The 24000-nt window shown below is 26.8% G+C and overlaps 1 protein-coding gene and 1 long non-coding RNA gene across 6 annotated transcripts in view; one reads left to right on the plus strand and one right to left on the minus strand.

Moving 5' to 3' along the window:
• LOC133664793 (glutamate decarboxylase 1-like) overlaps positions 1-24000 on the minus strand; it is a 46170-nt gene that overhangs the window by 12837 nt on the left and 9333 nt on the right. For 4 of the 5 annotated variants that reach the window (XR_009828631.1, XM_062069707.1, XM_062069706.1 and 1 more), the window contains exons 5-10: positions 23204-23339; positions 22589-22679; positions 21984-22099; positions 19829-19944; positions 6617-6696; positions 6357-6468 (exon numbers count right to left, since the gene is read on the minus strand). Coding sequence is in view for 4 of the 5 variants with exons in the window: in XM_062069707.1 (XP_061925691.1) it covers positions 6357-6468; positions 6617-6696; positions 19829-19944; positions 21984-22099; positions 22589-22679; positions 23204-23339 (651 nt within the window). In the remaining variant the exon portion in view is untranslated. The remainder of the gene's footprint in view (positions 1-6356; positions 6469-6616; positions 6697-19828; positions 19945-21983; positions 22100-22588; positions 22680-23203; positions 23340-24000) is intronic. The other variant, XM_062069708.1, reaches the window with a different exon arrangement.
• Positions 1-24000, plus strand: part of LOC133664805 (uncharacterized) — a 37604-nt gene that overhangs the window by 6394 nt on the left and 7210 nt on the right. The window contains exon 2 of the long non-coding RNA XR_009828632.1: positions 6368-6419. This is a non-coding gene — a long non-coding RNA (uncharacterized LOC133664805). The remainder of the gene's footprint in view (positions 1-6367; positions 6420-24000) is intronic.

The raw sequence follows: 24000 nt of genomic DNA on the forward strand, positions 1-24000 counted from the left end.
ATTTGATGTAAAGTAATTGGAGTTTTAATTAGGTCAATAATTCATTACAAGATTTTTTATTCATAATTATTTTTTGAGCAATGACTTTGTTTTTAATCCCACTAAAAATCTTGGGGACCCAAAAGGGTCCCGCCCATAAAAGTGTTAAAAATAAGACATACATTTTTGTTTTATTTTTTTTAACATGTAAATCTCTAGATTGACTTCAGATCTATTTGTCGATAATACTTTTTATTTTTTAATTTGACATGTATTTTTGTTTATTTATGTCAGTGTTCAAAGAAAACTTGTTTTTTTATCCACAAAAAATATTTAAAAGTGTAATATTTGATGTGAAGTAATTTTTTTAATTAAATATGTCAATAATTCATAACATTGATTTTTATTTTTATTTTTTTATTTTTTTTTTCCAAAACAATTTCAGCAAAAAAAAAAAAGACACTAAAATTATTGTGGATCCAAAAGGGTCCCACTCATAAAAGTGTCATACAAGTCATGCATTTTTATTTATTTATTTATTTTTAACGCCTAAATCTCTAGATTGACTTCAGATCTGTGTTATAAAATTAAAATAAATGAATAAAAATAAATGTTATGCCCATTTTGTCAAAGAAAACCGTTTTTTGAAATGGAAAAAAAACACAAAATATGCAATATTTTCACCCAAAAGTGTAATATTTGATGTAAAGTAATTGGAATTTTAATTAGGTCAATAATTCATTACAAGATTTTTTATTCATAATTATTTTTTGAGCAATGACTTTTTGTTTTTAATCCCACTAAAAATCTTGGGGACCCAAAAGGGTCCCGCCCATAAAAGTGTTAAAAAATAAGACATACATTTATTTTTTTTTATTTTTTTAACGCTTAAATCTCTAGATTGACTTCAGATCTGTCAATTCTACCTTTTTATTATTTTTTTTCAGGTTTTTTTGTTTGTCTTATACCCTTTTGTTCAAAGAAAACTTTGTTTTTTTATGGCAAACACACAAAATATGCAATATTATCCACTATAATATTTGATGTGAAGTAATGTGACTCTTAAATATGTCAATCATTCATAACATTGATTTTGATTCATTATTATTTTTTTGAGTAATGACAGTTAAAAAAAATCCCTAAATTCTTAGGGATCCAAAAGGGTCCCACTTATAAAATAAGTCATACATTTTTATTTTTTTTTAAAATATGCAATATTTTCACCAAAAAGTGTAATATTTGAAGTGAAGTGATTGGAACTTTAGATAGGTCAATAATTTGTAACAACATTTTTTATTCATAATTATTTTTTGAGCAATGACTTTTTGTTTTTTAATCCCACTAAAAATCTTGGGGACCCAAAAGAGTCCCGCCCATAAAAGTGTTAAAAATAAGACATACATTTTTGTTTTATTTTTTTTAACATGTAAATCTCTAGATTGACTTCAGATCTATTTGTCGATAATATATATTTTTTTAATTTGACATGTATTTTTGTTTATTTGTCATTGTGTTCAAAGAAAACTTAGTTTTTATCCGCAAAAAATATTTCAAAGTGTAATATTTGATGTGAAGTATTTTTTTAAATTAAATATGTCAATATTTCCTAACAACATTGATTTTTATTTTTATTCTTTTCTTTTTTTTTTCAAAACAATTTCAGCAAAAAAAAAAATGACACTAAAATTATTGTGGATCCAAAAGGGTCCCACTCATAAAAGTGTCATGCATTTTTATTTATTTATTTATTTTTAACGCCTAAATCTCTAGATTTGTGTTATAAAATTAAAATAAATGAATAAAAATACATTTTATGCCCATTTTGTCAAAGAAAACCGTTTTTTGAAATGGAAAAAAAACACAAAATATGCAATATTTTCACCCAAAAGTGTAATATTTGATGTAAAGTAATTGGAGTTTTAATTAGGTCAATAATTCATTACAAGATTTTTTAATAATAATTATTTTTTGAGCAATGACTTTTTGTTTTTTAATCCCACTAAAAATCTTGGGGACCCAAAAGGGTCCCGCCCATAAAAGTGTTAAAAAATAAGACATACATTTATTTTATTTATTTTTTTAAACGCTTAAATCTCTAGATTGACTTCAGATCTGTCAATTCTACCTTTTTATTATTTTTTTCAGGTTTTTTTGTTTGTCTTATACCCTTTTGTTCAAAGAAAACTGTTTTTTTATGGCAAACACAGAAAATATGCAATATTATCCACTATAATATTTAAAGTGTAATATTTAATGTGAAGTAATGTAACTCAAGTCAATCATTCATAACATTGATTTTGATTCATTATTATTTTTTGAGTAATGACAGTTAAAAAAAATCCCTAAATTCTTAGGGATCCAAAAGGGTCCCACTTATAAAATAAGTCATACATTTTTTATTTTTTTTTAAATATGCAATATTTTCACCAAAAAGTGTAATATTTGATGTGAAGTAATTGGAGTTTTAATTAGGTCAATAATTTGTAACATTTTTTATTCATATTTATTCTTTTGAGCAATGACTTTTTGTTTTTTAATCCCACTAAAAATCTTGGGAACCCAAAAGGGTCCCGCCCATAAAAGTGTTAAAAAATAAGACATACATTTATTTATTTATTTTTTTAAACGCTTAAATCTCTAGATTGACTTCAGATCTGTCAATTCTACATTTTTATTATTTTTTTCAGGTTTTTTTGTTTCTTATACCCTTTTGTTCAAAGAAAACTTTGTTTTTTTTATGGCAAACACAGAAAATATGCAATATTATCCACTATAATATTTAAAGTGTAATATTTAATGTGAAGTAATGTAACTCGAGTCAATCATTCATCATTTTTGTTTTATTCTTTTTAACATGTAAATCTCTAGATTGACTTCAGATCTATTTGTCGATAATACTTTTTTTTTTATTTGACATGTATTTTTGTTTATTTATGTCAGTGTTCAAAGAAAACTTAGTTAAATATTTCAAAGTGTAATATTTGATGTGAAGTAATTTTTTTAATTAAATATGTCAATAATTCATAACATTGATTTTTATTTTTATTCTTTTCTCTTTTTTTTTTCAAAACAATTCAATTTCAGCAACAAAAAAAAAAGACACTAAAATGATTGTGGATCCAAAAGGGTCCCACTCATAAAAGTGTCATACAAGTCATGCATTTTTATTTATTTATTTATTTTTAACGCCTAAATCTCTAGATTGACTTCAGATCTGTGTTATAAAATTAAAATAAATGAATAAAAAAAAAATGTATGCCCATTTTGTCAAAGAGAACTGTTTTTTTAAATGGAAAAAAAACACAAAATATGCAATATTTTCACCCAAAAGTGTAATATTTGATGTGAAGTAATTGGAGTTTTAATTAGGTCAATAATTCATAACAAGATTTTTTATTCATTATTTTTTTGAGCAATGACTTTTTGTTTTTAATCCCACTAAAAATCTTGGGGACCCAAAAGGGTCCCGCCCATAAAAGTGTTAAAAAATAAGACATACATTTATTTATTTTTTATTTTTTTAACGCTTAAATCTCTAGATTGACTTCAGATCTGTCAATTCTACCTTTTTATTATTTTTTTCAGGTTTTTTTGTTTGTCTTATACCCTTTTGTTCAAAGAAAACTTAGTTTTTTTATGGCAAACACAGAAAATATGCAATATTATCCACTATTATATTTGATGTGAAGTAATGTGCCTCTTAAATATGTCAATCATTCATAACAACATTGATTTTGATTCATTATTATTTTTTGAGTAATGACCGTTAAAAAAAAAATCCCACTAAAATTCTTAGGGATCCAAAAGGGTCCCATTTATAAAATAAGTCATACATTTTTTTAATTTTTTTTTTAAATATGCAATATTTTCACCCAAAAGTGTAATATTTGATGTGAAGTAATTGGAACTTTAATTAGGTCAATAATTCGTAACAACATTTTTTATTCATAATTATTTTTTGAGCAATGACTTTTTGTTTTTTAATCCCACTAAAAATCTTGGGGACCCAAAAGGGTCCCGCCCATAAAAGTGTTAAAAATAAGACATACATTTTTGTTTTATTTTTTTTAACATGTAAATCTCTCGATTGACTTCAGATCTATTTGTCGATTATACTTTTTTTTTTAAATTTGACATGTATTTTTGTTTATTTATGTCATTGTGTTCAAAGAAAACTTAGTTTTTTATCCACAAAAAATATTTCAAAGTGTAATATTTGATGTGAAGTAATTTTTTAAATTAAATATGTCAATAATTCATAACAACATTGATTTTTATTTTTATTCTTTTCTTTTCTTTTTTCAAAACAATTTCAGCAACAAAAAAAAATTACACTAAAATGATTGTGGATCCAAAAGGGTCCCACTCATAAAAGTGTCATGCAAGTCATGCATTTTTATTTATTTATTTATTTTTAACGCCTAAATCTCTAGATTGACTTCAGATCTGTGTTATAAAATTATAATAAATGAATAAAAATACATTTTATGCCCATTTTGTCAAAGAAAACCGTTTTTTGAAATGGGAAAAAACCCCACAAAATATGCAATATTTTCACCCAAAAGTGTAATATTTGATGTAAAGTAATTGGAGTTTTAATTAGGTCAATAATTCATAACAAGATTTTTTATTCATAATTATTTTTTTGAGCAATGACTTTTTGTTTTTAATCCCACTAAAAATCTTGGGGACCAGAAGGGTCCCGCCCATAAAAGTGTTAAAAATAAGACATTGTTTTATTTTTTTTAACACTTAAATCTCTAGATTGACTTCAGATCTGCGTTTATATAAAATAAAAATACATGTTATGCCCTCTTTGTCAAAGAAAAACGTTTTTTTAATGGAAAAAAACACAAAATGTGCAATATTTTCACCCAAAAGTGTAATATTTGATGTAAAGTAATTGGAGTTTTAATTAGGTCAATAATTCATAACAAGATTTTTTATTCATAATTATTTTTTTGAGCAATGACTTTTTGTTTTTAATCCCACTAAAAATCTTGGGGACCCAGAAGGGTCCCGCCCATAAAAGTGTTAAAAATAAGACATTGTTTTATTTTTTTTAACACTTAAATCTCTAGATTGACTTCAGATCTGCGTTTATATAAAATAAAAATACATGTTATGCCCTCTTTGTCAAAGAAAAACGTTTTTTTAATGGAAAAAAACACAAAATGTGCAATATTTTCACCCAAAAGTGTAATATTTGATGTAAAGTAATTGGAGTTTTAATTAGGTCAATAATTCATAACAAGATTTTTTATTCATAATTATTTTTTTGAGCAATGACTTTTTGTTTTTAATCCCACTAAAAATCTTGGGGACCCAGAAGGGTCCCGCCCATAGAAGTGTTAAAAAATAAGACATACATTTATTTTTTTATTTTTTTTTAAACGCTTAAATCTCTAGATTGACTTCAGATCTGTCAATTCTACCTTTTTATTATTTTTTTCAGGTTTTTTTGTTTGTCTTATACCCTTTTGTTCAAAGAAAACTTAGATTTTTTTATGGCAAACACACAAAATATGCAATATTATCCACTATAATATTTGATGTGAAGTAATGTGACTCTTAAATATGTCAATCATTCATAACAACATTGATTTTGATTCATTATTTTTTTTTGGAGTAATGACCGTTAAAAAAAATCCCTAAATTCTTAGGGATCCAAAAGGGTCCCACAAGTCATACATTTTTTTTTTTTTTTTAAATATGCAATATTTTCACCAAAAAGTGTAATATTTGATGTGAAGTAATTGGAGTTTTAATTAGGTCAATAATTTGTAACATTTTTTATTCATATTTATTTTTTTGAGCAATGATTTTTTGTTTTTTAATCCCACTAAAAATCTTGGGGACCCAAAAGGGTCCCGCCCATAAAAGTGTTAAAAATAAGACATACATTTTTGTTCTATTTATTTTAACACTTAAATCTCTAGATTGACTTCAGATCTATGTGTCGATTCTACCTCTTTATTATTTGACATGTTTTTTTATGTGTTTTATACCCTTTTGTTCAAAGAAAACGTAGTTTTTTTTATGGCAAACACAGAAAATATGCAATATTAACCACTATAATATTTATAGTGTAATATTTCATGTGAGTCTTAAATATGTCAATCATTCATAACAACATTGATTTTGATTCATTATTATATTTTGGGTAATGAGCGTTTTAAACTTTGTGTTATTCGAGTCAACATTGCTACTTTTTATTCTTGTTTGATCTTTTATTACACTATTTGATGTTTTGTTTTGTAATGTTACTTTCTCAATTCTACTTCCTGTTTGCCACCTCAACTCCAATGAAACATGTTCAAATATATCCAATAAACATAAACATGCTACTTTTGAATTCACTCTGCACATGTGATTACCTTTTTTTCAGCTGCAAGGATGCAAGCCTCCAGTTCTTCTGGAATCATTTTCCCTCTGAAAAGGTGAAAGATGACTTGTTGTGAATGAATCTTTCTACTTGCTGTTGTGTGTCTAACACACACACACACACACACACACACACACACACACACACACACACACACACACACACACACACACACACACACACACACACACACACACACACAGGTGAGCAAACATCTCTTTGTCCTCATGTGAATGTTTTCCATCTTTCTACCTTTCATCACACGTGACCTCCACCACACTGTCGCTGCCGAGCCCCAACACCGCAGCAGACTTCACCAGGGAGTAGTGGCTCTGCACACAAATATATTATTATTATTATTATTATTATTATTATTATTAGGAGTAGTGGCTCTGCACACAAATATATCATTATTATTATTATTATTATTATTATTAGGAGTAGTGGCTCTGCACACAAATATATCATTATTATTATTATTATTATTAGGAGTAGTGGCTCTGCACACAAATATATTATTATTATTATTAGGAGTAGTGGCTCTGCACACAAATATATCATTATTATTATTGTTAGGAGTAGTGGCTCTGCACACAAATATATTATTATTATTATTATTAGGAGTAGTGGCTCTGCACACAAATACATCATTATTATTATTAGGAGTAGTGGCTCTGCACACAAATATATTATTATTATTAGGAGTAGTGGCTCTGCACACAAATATATCATTATCATTATTAGGAGTAGTGGCTCTGCACACAAATATATCATTATTATTATTATTAGGAGTAGTGGCTCTGCACACAAATATATCATTATTATTATTATTAGGAGTAGTGGCTCTGCACACAATTATATCATTATTATTATTATTATTAGGAGTAGTGGCTCTGCACACAAATATATCATTATTATTATTATTATTAGGAGTAGTGGCTCTGCACACAAATATATTATTATTATTATTATTATTATTAGGAGTAGTGGCTCTGCACACAAATATATTATTATTATTATTAGGAGTAGTGGCTCTGCACACAAATATATTATTATTATTAGTAGGAGTAGTGGCTCTGCACACAAATATATTATTATTATTATTAGGAGTAGTGGCTCTGCACACAAATATATCATTATTATTATTATTAGGAGTAGTGGCTCTGCACACAAATATATCATTATTTTTATTATTAGGAGTAGTGGCTCTGCACACAAATATATTATTATTATTATTATTATTATTAGGAGTAGTGGCTCTGCACACAAATATATCATTATTATTATTAGTATTAGGAGTAGTGGCTCTGCACACAAATATATTATTATTATTATTATTATTAGGAGTACTGGCTCTGCACACAAATATATCATTATTATTATTATTATTATTATTAGGAGTAGTGGCTCTGCACACAAATATATCATTATTATTATTAGGAGTAGTGGCTCTGCACACAAATATATCATTATTATTATTAGGAGTAGTGGCTCTGCACACAAATATATAATTATTATTATTATTAGGAGTAGTGGCTCTGCACACAAATATATCATTATTATTAGGAGTAGTGGCTCTGCACACAAATATATCATTATTATTATTAGGAGTAGTGGCTCTGCACACAAATATATCATTATTATTATTAGGAGTAGTGGCTCTGCACACAAATATATCATTATTATTATTATTAGGAGTAGTGGCTCTGCACACAAATATATCATTATTATTATTATTAGGAGTAGTGGCTCTGCACACAAATATATCATTATTATTATTAGGAGTAGTGGCTCTGCACACAAATATATCTATTATTATTAGGAGTAGTGGCTCTGCACACAAATATATCATTATTATTATTATTATTATTATTATTAGGAGTAGTGGCTCTGCACACAAATATATCATTATTATTATTAGGAGTAGTGGCTCTGCACACAAATATATCATTATTATTATTAGGAGTAGTGGCTCTGCACACAAATGTATTATTATTATTAGGAGTAGTGGCTCTGCACACAAATATATCATTATTATTATTATTATTAGTGGCTCTGCACACAAATATGTCATTATTATTATTAGGAGTAGTGGCTCTGCACACAAATATATCATTATTATTATTATTAGGAGTAGTGGCTCTGCACACAAATATATCATTATTATTATTATTAGGAGTACTGGCTCTGCACACAAATATATCATTATTATTATTATTATTATTATTAGGAGTAGTGGCTCTGCACACAAATATATCATTATTATTATTAGGAGTAGTGGCTCTGCACACAAATATATCATTATTATTATTAGGAGTAGTGGCTCTGCACACAAATATATAATTATTATTATTATTAGGAGTAGTGGCTCTGCACACAAATATATCATTATTATTAGGAGTAGTGGCTCTGCACACAAATATATCATTATTATTATTAGGCGTAGTGGCTCTGCACACAAATATATCATTATTATTATTAGGAGTAGTGGCTCTGCACACAAATATATCATTATTATTATTATTAGGAGTAGTGGCTCTGCACACAAATATATCATTATTATTATTATAAGGAGTAGTGGCTCTGCACACAAATATATCATTATTATTATTAGGAGTAGTGGCTCTGCACACAAATATATCATTATTATTATTAGGAGTAGTGGCTCTGCACACAAATATATCTATTATTATTAGGAGTAGTGGCTCTGCACACAAATATATCATTATTATTATTAGGAGTAGTGGCTCTGCACACAAATATATCATTATTATTATTAGGAGTAGTGGCTCTGCACACAAATTTATTATTATTATTAGGAGTAGTGGCTCTGCACACAAATATATCATTATTATTATTATTATTAGTGGCTCTGCACACAAATATGTCATTATTATTATTAGGAGTAGTGGCTCTGCACACAAATATATCATTATTATTATTATTATTAGGAGTAGTGGCTCTGCACACAAATATATCATTATTATTATTATTATTAGGAGTAGTGGCTCTGCACACAAATATATCATTATTATTATTATTAGGTGTAGTGGCTCTGCACACAAATATATCATTATTATTATTATTAGGAGTAGTGGCTCTGCACACAAATATATCATTATTATTATTATTAGGAGTAGTGGCTCTGCACACAAATATATTATTATTATTATTATTATTAGGAGTAGTGGCTCTGCACACAAATATATTATTATTATTATTATTATTAGGAGTAGTGGCTCTGCACACAAATATATCATTATTATTATTAGGAGTAGTGGCTCTGCACACAAATATATCTATTATTATTAGGAGTAGTGGCTCTGCACACAAATATATCATTATTATTATTATTATTATTAGGAGTAGTGGCTCTGCACACAAATATATCATTATTATTATTAGGAGTAGTGGCTCTGCACACAAATTTATTATTATTATTAGGAGTAGTGGCTCTGCACACAAATATATCATTATTATTATTATTATTAGTGGCTCTGCACACAAATATGTCATTATTATTATTAGGAGTAGTGGCTCTGCACACAAATATATCATTATTATTATTATTATTAGGAGTAGTGGCTCTGCACACAAATATATCATTATTATTATTATTATTAGGAGTAGTGGCTCTGCACACAAATATATCATTATTATTATTATTAGGAGTAGTGGCTCTGCACACAAATATATCATTATTATTATTATTAGGAGTAGTGGCTCTGCACACAAATATATTATTATTATTATTATTATTATTAGGAGTAGTGGCTCTGCACACAAATATATTATTATTATTATTATTATTAGGAGTAGTGGCTCTGCACACAAATATATTATTATTATTAGTAGGAGTAGTGGCTCTGCACACAAATATATTATTATTAGTAGGAGTAGTGGCTCTGCACACAAATATATTATTATTATTATTATTAGGAGTAGTGGCTCTGCACACAAATATATCATTATTATTATTATTAGGAGTAGTGGCTCTGCACACAAATATATTATTATTATTATTATTAGGAGTAGTGGCTCTGCACACAAATATATTATTATTATTATTATTAGGAGTAGTGGCTTTGCACACAAATATATCATTATTAGTATTAGGAGTAGTGGCTCTGCACACAAATATATTATTATTATTATTATTAGGAGTACTGGGTCTGCACACAAATATATCATTATTATTATTATTATTATTATTATTATTATTAGGAGTAGTGGCTCTGCACACAAATATATCATTATTATTATTAGGAGTAGTGGCTCTGCACACAAATATATCATTATTATTATTAGGAGTAGTGGCTCTGCACACAAATATATCATTATTATTATTATTAGGAGTAGGGGCTCTGCACACAAATATATCATTATTATTATTATTAGGAGTAGTGGCTCTGCACACAAATATATCATTATTATTATTAGGAGTAGTGGCTCTGCACACAAATATATCATTATTATTATTATTAGGAGTAGTGGCTCTGCACACAAATATATCATTATTATTATTATTAGGAGTAGTGGCTCTGCACACAAATATATCATTATTATTATTGGGAGTAGTGGCTCTGCACACAAATATATCATTATTATTATTAGGAGTAGTGGCTCTGCACACAAATATATCATTATTATTATTATTATTAGGAGTAGTGGCTCTGCACACAAATATATCATTATTATTATTAGGAGTAGTGGCTCTGCACACAAATATATCATTATTATTATTAGGAGTAGTGGCTCTGCACACAAATATATAATTATTATTATTATTAGGAGTAGTGGCTCTGCACACAAATATATCATTATTATTAGGAGTAGTGGCTCTGCACACAAATATATCATTATTATTATTAGGAGTAGTGGCTCTGCACACAAATATATCATTATTATAAGGAGTAGTGGCTCTGCACACAAATATATCATTATTATTATTAGGAGTAGTGGCTCTGCACACAAATATATCTATTATTATTATTATTAGGAGTAGTGGCTCTGCACACAAATATATCATTATTATTATTATTATTATTATTAGGAGTAGTGGCTCTGCACACAAATATATCATTATTATTGTTATTATTATTATTAGGAGTTGTGGCTCTGCACACAAATATATCATTATTATTATTAGGAGTAGTGGCTCTGCACACAAATATATCATTATTATTATTATTAGGAGTAGTGGCTCTGCACACAAATATATCATTATTATTATTATTAGGAGTAGTGGCTCTGCACACAAATATATCATTATTATTATTATTAGGAGTAGTGGCTCTGCACACAAATATATTATTATTATTATTAGGAGTAGTGGCTCTGCACACAAATATATCATTATTATTATTAGGAGTAGTGGCTCTGCACACAAATATATCATTATTATTATTATTAGGAGTAGTGGCTCTGCACACAAATATATCATTATTATTATTATTAGGAGTAGTGGCTCTGCACACAAATATATCATTATTATTATTATTAGGAGTAGTGGCTCTGCACACAAATATATCATTATTATTATTATTAGGAGTAGTGGCTCTGCACACAAATATATCATTATTATTATTATTAGGAGTAGTGGCTCTGCACACAAATATATCATTATTATTATTATTAGGAGTAGTGGCTCTGCACACAATTATATCATTATTATTATTATTATTAGGAGTAGTGGCTCTGCACACAAATATATCATTATTATTACTAGGAGTAGTGGCTCTGCACACAAATATATCATTATTATTATTATTATTAGGAGTAGTGGCTCTGCACACAAATATATCATTATTATTATTATTATTAGGAGTAGTGGCTCTGCACACAAATATATTATTATTATTATTATTATTATTAGGAGTAGTGGCTCTGCACACAAATATATTATTATTATTATTAGGAGTAGTGGCTCTGCACACAAATATATTATTATTATTAGTAGGAGTAGTGGCTCTGCACACAAATATATTATTATTATTATTAGGAGTAGTGGCTCTGCACACAAATATATCATTATTATTATTATTAGGAGTAGTGGCTCTGCACACAAATATATCATTATTTTTATTATTAGGAGTAGTGGCTCTGCACACAAATATATTATTATTATTATTATTATTATTAGGAGTAGTGGCTCTGCACACAAATATATCATTATTATTATTAGTATTAGGAGTAGTGGCTCTGCACACAAATATATTATTATTATTATTATTATTAGGAGTACTGGCTCTGCACACAAATATATCATTATTATTATTATTATTATTATTAGGAGTAGTGGCTCTGCACACAAATATATCATTATTATTATTAGGAGTAGTGGCTCTGCACACAAATATATCATTATTATTATTAGGAGTAGTGGCTCTGCACACAAATATATAATTATTATTATTATTAGGAGTAGTGGCTCTGCACACAAATATATCATTATTATTAGGAGTAGTGGCTCTGCACACAAATATATCATTATTATTATTAGGAGTAGTGGCTCTGCACACAAATATATCATTATTATTATTAGGAGTAGTGGCTCTGCACACAAATATATCATTATTATTATTATTAGGAGTAGTGGCTCTGCACACAAATATATCATTATTATTATTATTAGGAGTAGTGGCTCTGCACACAAATATATCATTATTATTATTAGGAGTAGTGGCTCTGCACACAAATATATCTATTATTATTAGGAGTAGTGGCTCTGCACACAAATATATCATTATTATTATTATTATTATTATTATTAGGAGTAGTGGCTCTGCACACAAATATATCATTATTATTATTAGGAGTAGTGGCTCTGCACACAAATATATCATTATTATTATTAGGAGTAGTGGCTCTGCACACAAATGTATTATTATTATTAGGAGTAGTGGCTCTGCACACAAATATATCATTATTATTATTATTATTAGTGGCTCTGCACACAAATATGTCATTATTATTATTAGGAGTAGTGGCTCTGCACACAAATATATCATTATTATTATTATTAGGAGTAGTGGCTCTGCACACAAATATATCATTATTATTATTATTAGGAGTACTGGCTCTGCACACAAATATATCATTATTATTATTATTATTATTATTAGGAGTAGTGGCTCTGCACACAAATATATCATTATTATTATTAGGAGTAGTGGCTCTGCACACAAATATATCATTATTATTATTAGGAGTAGTGGCTCTGCACACAAATATATAATTATTATTATTATTAGGAGTAGTGGCTCTGCACACAAATATATCATTATTATTAGGAGTAGTGGCTCTGCACACAAATATATCATTATTATTATTAGGCGTAGTGGCTCTGCACACAAATATATCATTATTATTATTAGGAGTAGTGGCTCTGCACACAAATATATCATTATTATTATTATTAGGAGTAGTGGCTCTGCACACAAATATATCATTATTATTATTATAAGGAGTAGTGGCTCTGCACACAAATATATCATTATTATTATTAGGAGTAGTGGCTCTGCACACAAATATATCATTATTATTATTAGGAGTAGTGGCTCTGCACACAAATATATCTATTATTATTAGGAGTAGTGGCTCTGCACACAAATATATCATTATTATTATTAGGAGTAGTGGCTCTGCACACAAATATATCATTATTATTATTAGGAGTAGTGGCTCTGCACACAAATTTATTATTATTATTAGGAGTAGTGGCTCTGCACACAAATATATCATTATTATTATTATTATTAGTGGCTCTGCACACAAATATGTCATTATTATTATTAGGAGTAGTGGCTCTGCACACAAATATATCATTATTATTATTATTATTAGGAGTAGTGGCTCTGCACACAAATATATCATTATTATTATTATTATTAGGAGTAGTGGCTCTGCACACAAATATATCATTATTATTATTATTAGGTGTAGTGGCTCTGCACACAAATATATCATTATTATTATTATTAGGAGTAGTGGCTCTGCACACAAATATATCATTATTATTATTATTAGGAGTAGTGGCTCTGCACACAAATATATTATTATTATTATTATTATTAGGAGTAGTGGCTCTGCACACAAATATATTATTATTATTATTATTATTAGGAGTAGTGGCTCTGCACACAAATATATCATTATTATTATTAGGAGTAGTGGCTCTGCACACAAATATATCTATTATTATTAGGAGTAGTGGCTCTGCACACAAATATATCATTATTATTATTATTATTATTAGGAGTAGTGGCTCTGCACACAAATATATCATTATTATTATTAGGAGTAGTGGCTCTGCACACAAATTTATTATTATTATTAGGAGTAGTGGCTCTGCACACAAATATATCATTATTATTATTATTATTAGTGGCTCTGCACACAAATATGTCATTATTATTATTAGGAGTAGTGGCTCTGCACACAAATATATCATTATTATTATTATTATTAGGAGTAGTGGCTCTGCACACAAATATATCATTATTATTATTATTATTAGGAGTAGTGGCTCTGCACACAAATATATCATTATTATTATTATTAGGAGTAGTGGCTCTGCACACAAATATATCATTATTATTATTATTAGGAGTAGTGGCTCTGCACACAAATATATTATTATTATTATTATTATTATTAGGAGTAGTGGCTCTGCACACAAATATATTATTATTATTATTATTATTAGGAGTAGTGGCTCTGCACACAAATATATTATTATTATTAGTAGGAGTAGTGGCTCTGCACACAAATATATTATTATTAGTAGGAGTAGTGGCTCTGCACACAAATATATTATTATTATTATTATTAGGAGTAGTGGCTCTGCACACAAATATATCATTATTATTATTATTAGGAGTAGTGGCTCTGCACACAAATATATTATTATTATTATTATTAGGAGTAGTGGCTCTGCACACAAATATATTATTATTATTATTATTAGGAGTAGTGGCTTTGCACACAAATATATCATTATTAGTATTAGGAGTAGTGGCTCTGCACACAAATATATTATTATTATTATTATTAGGAGTACTGGGTCTGCACACAAATATATCATTATTATTATTATTATTATTATTATTATTATTAGGAGTAGTGGCTCTGCACACAAATATATCATTATTATTATTAGGAGTAGTGGCTCTGCACACAAATATATCATTATTATTATTAGGAGTAGTGGCTCTGCACACAAATATATCATTATTATTATTATTAGGAGTAGGGGCTCTGCACACAAATATATCATTATTATTATTATTAGGAGTAGTGGCTCTGCACACAAATATATCATTATTATTATTAGGAGTAGTGGCTCTGCACACAAATATATCATTATTATTATTATTAGGAGTAGTGGCTCTGCACACAAATATATCATTATTATTATTATTAGGAGTAGTGGCTCTGCACACAAATATATCATTATTATTATTGGGAGTAGTGGCTCTGCACACAAATATATCATTATTATTATTAGGAGTAGTGGCTCTGCACACAAATATATCATTATTATTATTATTATTAGGAGTAGTGGCTCTGCACACAAATATATCATTATTATTATTAGGAGTAGTGGCTCTGCACACAAATATATCATTATTATTATTAGGAGTAGTGGCTCTGCACACAAATATATAATTATTATTATTATTAGGAGTAGTGGCTCTGCACACAAATATATCATTATTATTAGGAGTAGTGGCTCTGCACACAAATATATCATTATTATTATTAGGAGTAGTGGCTCTGCACACAAATATATCATTATTATAAGGAGTAGTGGCTCTGCACACAAATATATCATTATTATTATTAGGAGTAGTGGCTCTGCACACAAATATATCTATTATTATTATTATTAGGAGTAGTGGCTCTGCACACAAATATATCATTATTATTATTATTATTATTATTAGGAGTAGTGGCTCTGCACACAAATATATCATTATTATTGTTATTATTATTATTAGGAGTTGTGGCTCTGCACACAAATATATCATTATTATTATTAGGAGTAGTGGCTCTGCACACAAATATATCATTATTATTATTATTAGGAGTAGTGGCTCTGCACACAAATATATCATTATTATTATTATTAGGAGTAGTGGCTCTGCACACAAATATATCATTATTATTATTATTAGGAGTAGTGGCTCTGCACACAAATATATTATTATTATTATTAGGAGTAGTGGCTCTGCACACAAATATATCATTATTATTATTAGGAGTAGTGGCTCTGCACACAAATATATCATTATTATTATTATTAGGAGTAGTGGCTCTGCACACAAATATATCATTATTATTATTATTAGGAGTAGTGGCTCTGCACACAAATATATCATTATTATTATTATTAGGAGTAGTGGCTCTGCACACAAATATATCATTATTATTATTATTAGGAGTAGTGGCTCTGCACACAAATATATCATTATTATTATTATTAGGAGTAGTGGCTCTGCACACAAATATATCATTATTATTATTATTATTAGGAGTAGTGGCTCTGCACACAAATATATCATTATTATTATTATTATTAGGAGTAGTGGCTCTGCACACAAATATATCATTATTATTATTAGGAGTAGTGGCTCTGCACACAAATATATCATTATTATAAGGAGTAGTGGCTCTGCACACAAATATATCATTATTATTATTAGGAGTAGTGGCTCTGCACACAAATATATCTATTATTATTATTATTAGGAGTAGTGGCTCTGCACACAAATATATCATTATTATTATTATTATTATTATTAGGAGTAGTGGCTCTGCACACAAATATATCATTATTATTGTTATTATTATTATTAGGAGTTGTGGCTCTGCACACAAATATATCATTATTATTATTAGGAGTAGTGGCTCTGCACACAAATATATCATTATTATTATTATTAGGAGTAGTGGCTCTGCACACAAATATATCATTATTATTATTATTAGGAGTAGTGGCTCTGCACACAAATATATCATTATTATTATTATTAGGAGTAGTGGCTCTGCACACAAATATATTATTATTATTATTAGGAGTAGTGGCTCTGCACACAAATATATCATTATTATTATTAGGAGTAGTGGCTCTGCACACAAATATATCATTATTATTATTATTAGGAGTAGTGGCTCTGCACACAAATATATCATTATTATTATTATTAGGAGTAGTGGCTCTGCACACAAATATATCATTATTATTATTATTAGGAGTAGTGGCTCTGCACACAAATATATCATTATTATTATTATTAGGAGTAGTGGCTCTGCACACAAATATATCATTATTATTATTATTAGGAGTAGTGGCTCTGCACACAAATATATCATTATTATTATTATTATTAGGAGTAGTGGCTCTGCACACAAATATATCATTATTATTATTATTATTAGGAGTAGTGGCTCTGCACACAAATATATCATTATTATTATTATTAGGAGTAGTGGCTCTGCACACAAATATATCATTATTATTATTATTATTATTATTAGGAGTAGTGGCTCTGCACACAAATATATCATTATTATTGTTATTATTATTATTAGGAGTTGTGGCTCTGCACACAAATATATCATTATTATTATTATTAGGAGTAGTGGCTCTGCACACAAATATATCATTATTATTATTATTAGGAGTAGTGGCTCTGCACACAAATATATCATTATTATTATTATTAGGAGTAGTGGCTCTGCACACAAATATATTATTATTATTAGTAGGAGTAGTGGCTCTGCACACAAATATATCATTATTATTATTATTATTAGGAGTAGTGGCTCTGCACACAAATATATCATTATTATTATTATTATTAGGAGTAGTGGCTCTGCACACAAATATATCATTATTATTATTATTATTAGGAGTAGTGGCTCTGCACACAAATATATCATTATTATTATTATTAGGAGTAGTGGCTCTGCACACAAATATATCATTATTATTATTATTATTGGCACATGCTGCAGCTGCACAACAAAACACATTCACTGGGATTTATGTGCGACCTCGCAACTTTGTTTGGCCCACCACTTCCCACACTTTTGATGCAAAACTCCTTCAGTAAAGTGACTTGGAAGGATAGCGCTGCAAAAACATGTTTAAGAAAGTTCTTCAAAATAAGTCATTTCATCAAAGTAAAGATGGCATTCAAAAAATATTTATGAAAATGTAATTTAAAAAAAAAAAAAGATCTAAATAAGTAATTAAAAAAATTAAAAAACAATGGCATTCCAAAAAATTACTTAAATAATTTAAAAAAATAAGTAATTCAAAATATATATTTTAAACAATTAAAAAGTAATTTAGTAAAAAAGAAAATAACGATAGTGTTCAAAAAAATTTAGAAAATTTCATTTAAAAAAATAAAGATGTCGTTAAAAAAATATATTTTTAATAAAATTAAACAATGGCATTCAAAAAATATATTTTTAAAAATTAATACAAAATAAGTAATTGGGAAAAAAAAAGGATGGCATTCAAAAAACATATTACATTTTTTTAATTAAAAAGTCATTTAGTTAACAAGAAAATAATTTTAAAATAATACACTTCAAAAAATGTATTAAAAAGAAGTAATTTCAAAAATAACGATGGTGTTCAAAAACTATATTTGAAAAATAAATGTAAAAAATAAAGATGTTGTTAAAAAAATATATTTAAAAAAAATTCAAAAACGATGGCACTCAAAAAATATATTAGAATTTTTTAAAATAAAAAATAAGTAATTTAAAATGTATATATTTTAAAAAATTAATTAAAAAGTAATCTAGTAAACAAGAAAATAACGATGGCGTTCAAAAAATGTATTTTAAAGAATTAATAAAAAATAAGTCATTTAAAAAAGACAAAATAATGATAATTTAAAAATGTATTAAAAATTATTTGAAAAATAAAGATGGGGTTAAAAAAAATATTATATATATATATCAGTTTGTTAAAATACAGTATTTAAAAGTTCAGTGTAAAAAAAGATTCAGTGCAGAAATATTCGTAAAACAATTTTAAGCAAAATGTTTGTGTTTAAACATTCCATGTGATAAAATACAGTATTTTAAAATTCAGTGTGAAATAAATCAGTGCAAGAAATTGAAGTGCAGAAATGTTTGTTGATAAAAACATTTGTCACCAAAATGTTTGTTTAAACATTGTTTGTTAAAATACAATATTTTAACATTCAGTGTAAAAAAAGAATGAATCATTGTTGAAAAATAAAATACAAATCAGTGCAATGAATTTGAATGCAGAAATATTTGTTGAATAAAGAATTCTGAACAGAATATGTGTTTAAAAATTATGTTTGGTAAAACACAGTATTTTTAAATTTAGTGTAAAAAATGAGTGTAAATTCCGTCAAGAAGAAGAAGAAGAAGAACAAATGATGTCAGACAAGAATAAGAGAGTTTGTTTACATGTTGTGAAGTGAAGAGTACAAGTTCAGGCAGCGCTCTCATTCCCTTCGTCTTGACTTCCGGGTAAAAGTAATATCTGGCCACCAGCAAACTGTACATGTTGGATATTGCACCTCCTTCAAAATAAAACAACACATATAGCTCATGTTAGCATGTGTAAAGTAGCCTACCGCACCAAAATGTCTGACTCTGACATTTATACCTGAAAAATAAGCCAAATTAGCTAGCATGCTATACGGTTAGCATGCTTACGTGGTCATGCTAACAGTTAGCATGCGTCAAGTACCAAAATATATCACTATGTTCACAGATATAGCTCATGTTAGTTAGCATGTGTAAAGTAGCCTACTGTACCAAAATGTCTGCCTTTGACGTTTTCAAATAATTTATTTATACATTTAGGGACATATTTTTTTTATATATGTATTTTTAAATTATGTTTCAGTGTTGAAATAAATGTAGTACAAAAAAATTATGTAAATATTTATATTAAGTATAAAAATAATGTAAATGTTCATATTTTTGTAAGTATAACAATGATCTATATGTTTATATTTTTAAGTGTGAATATGATGTAAATGTTCATATGTTTAAGTGTAAAATTATGCTAATGTTCATATTTTTAAGTGTAAAAATAATGTAAATGTTCATACTTTGTAAGAATAAAAATAATGTAAATGTTCATATTTTGTAGGTATAAAAATTATGTAAATGTTCATATTTTTAAGTGTAAAATGATTTGAGTGTTCATATTTTTAAAGTGTAAAATGATGTCAATTTTCATATTTTTAAGTGTAAAATATTGTAAATGTTCATATTTTTAAGTGTAAAAATAATGTAAATGTTCATACTTCGTCAAAATATGAATAATGTAAATGTTCATATTTTGTAAGAATAAAAATTATGTACATGTTTATATTTGTTCATATTATTTTAAGTATAGAAATGATGGTAATGTTTATATTTTTGTAAGTGTAAAAATAATGTAAAAGTTCATATTTCTGTAAGTATAGAAAATATGTAAATATTCATATTTTTAAGTATAAATATGATGGAAATTTTCATATTTTTGTAAGATAAACGATGTAACTTCATATTATGTGAACATAAAAAAAATATGTAAATGTTCATATTTCTGTAAGTATAAAAAACATGTGAATGTTCATATTTTGTAAGTATAAAGTAATGTAAATGTTCATATTTTGTAAGTATAAAGTAATGTAAATGTTCATATTTTTGTAAGTATAAAGTCATGTAAATGTTCATATTGTTGTAAGAGTAAATATGACGTACATGCGTCATATTTCTGTAAGGGTGAACATAATGTAAATGTTTATATTGTAAGTATAAAAATAATGTAAATGTTCATATAGTTGTAAGTATACAAAATATGTAAATGTTCATATTGTTTGTAAGTATAAAAATATGTAAATGTTCATATTGTTGTAAGTATAAAAATAATGTAAATGTTCATATTGTTGTAAGTATAAAAATAATGTAAATGTTCTTATTTTTGTAAGTATAAAAATAATGTAAATGTTCATATTGTTGTAAGTATAAAACAAATGTAAATGTTCTTATTTTTCCAAATATAAAAAATGTTTAAATGTTCATATAGTTGTAAGTATAAAAAATAATGTAAATGTTCATATTGTTTGTAAGTATAAAAAATAATGTAAATGTTCTTATTTTTGTAAGTATAAAAATAATGTAAATGTTCATATTGTTGTAAGTATAAAAAATGTGTAAATGTTCATACTGTTGTTAGTATAAACAATATGTAAATGTTCATATTGTTTGTAAGTATAAAAATAATGTAAATGTTCATATTGTTGTAAGTATAAAAAATGTGTAAATGTTCATACTGTTGTTAGTATAAACAATATGTAAATGTTCATATTGTTTGTAAGTATAAAAATAATGTAAATGTTCATATTGTTGTAAGTATAAAAAATAATGTAAATGTTCTTATTTTTGTAAGTATAAAAATAATGTAAATGTTCATATTGTTGTAAGTATAAAAATAATGTAAATGTTCATATTGTTGTAAGTATAAAAATAATGTAAATGTTCATATAGTTGTAAGAGTAAACAGAAATAGGAAGTAATGAAATACTACTAATATGTATATATTGAGTAGTAGTACTAAGAGTACCTGGAGAGAAAATACCATCTCCTTCATCATGAGTACTCCATCCCACAATGCTTTGCATCTTCTTCAGTACAACTTCCTCCATCAGCGTGAACACAGGAGATACTTCATAGGTGAACCTAGTACAACATACAGTACATACAGTACTTAGTATTACAACATACACGTGTACATACAGTACTTAGTATTACAACATACACGTGTACATACAAGTATTGTGTCTACTTAGTAGTACAACATACAGGTGTATATACAGTATAGTGTGTACTTAGTATTACATCATACACGTGTATATACAGTATTGTGTGTAGTTAGTATTACATCATACACGTGTATATACAGTATTGTGTGTAGTTAGTATTACATCATACAAGTGTATATACAGTATTGTGTGTAGTTAGTATTACATCATACATGTGTATATACAGTATTGTGTGTAGTTAGTATTACATCATACACGTGTATATACAGTATTGTGTGTAGTTAGTATTACGTCATACACGTGTATATACAGTATAGTGTGTAGTTAGTATTACATCATACAGGTGTATATAGTGTGTAGTTAGTATTACATCATACAGGTGTATATAGTGTGTAGTTAGTATTACATGTTAGTATTTGCTACTGATGTCAGCCACTCGCCAACAACACCGACCACATCCAGACCTGAAAAGAGCTGGTTGAAGAAGCGAGGATGGCCTGCCAAACAAAAAGCAGATATTAAAAATACTTATATATTAAAAAATACTTTTATATGAAAAGTACTTATATATGAAAAATCTGCTCATTTGAAGAGCATGAGACAAAAAGTGATATCACTCATTTATATTGCATTTGTCTTTAGGTGTAAGGGTACTCTCCTTGTGATTGATGCTGTATTACTGCCTTACCCAAAGTTAACATTGCTCTTTTTGATCCTATGACAAAGTTGTTCCATACACGGACTCATCCAAAACTCTATTGTTTAAAACCTATCGTATTTTTTCAAAAACGTTTATTATTTTTCATCAATTTTTGAAAATGAAAAATGGATTTAGAACCAGGATGAAAAAGAATCACGATTCGGATGTGAATTTATTTTTTGTGCACCCTAATATTTATACTGTAACTCCTGTGACACTAGATAAATATTTATAAATAATGTGATATATATATGTTTTATTTGTATTTATTTGTTTAATGCTATCTAAATAAGGTGATATATATAGTAGACACGCGTTCACCTGTATCCACCCCGTACTTGAGCGTGTCTCGACAGTCCACTAGGATCTGTTCCAGGGTTTCTGCTGACTCGGGCAAGTCCAGACTGAAACCTTCCAGACCTTCCAGGAGCTGGTGAGGGTGATGGAAGTCTAAAACCTGTATCGTGGCAATAACATTTAAAAATAATAATTATCATAAAAATAATAATAGTCATAACAATAATAATGATCATAAAAATAATAGTCATAAAAATAATAATGATCATAAAAATAATGATCATAATAATAATGATAAAACAAATAATAAAATAATGGCAATAAAAATAACAAAATAAAAATAATAATGAAAATACAAATAATGATGATCATAAAAATAATAATAAAAAATGATCCTAAAATGAATCATAATAAATACGAAATATCATAAAATAATTATCAGAAAAATGATAAAAAATAATAATACAAATAAGAATAATAATGATAATATAATAATAAAAACAACGATAATGAAATAATACAAATAATGATAATAAAAATAATGATAATACTAAAATACTGATCACAAAACTAATAATATATGATAATAAAAAATGATCATAAAATAATGATAATAAATAAAAAATTATCATAAACTGATCATAAAAATAATGATAATAATTATAATATATAATAACAAATGATAATAAAAAATTATCATAAAATAATAATAAATAAAAATGATAAAATAATGATCATAAAAATAACGATAATAAAAAAATTCTAATAAAACAATATAAAACATAATAAAAATAATGATACTAAAACAAAATAATGATGAT

Source organism: Entelurus aequoreus, linkage group LG14 (assembly GCF_033978785.1).
Source record: "Entelurus aequoreus isolate RoL-2023_Sb linkage group LG14, RoL_Eaeq_v1.1, whole genome shotgun sequence".
In the NCBI taxonomy this organism is placed as follows: domain Eukaryota; kingdom Metazoa; phylum Chordata; class Actinopteri; order Syngnathiformes; family Syngnathidae; genus Entelurus; species Entelurus aequoreus.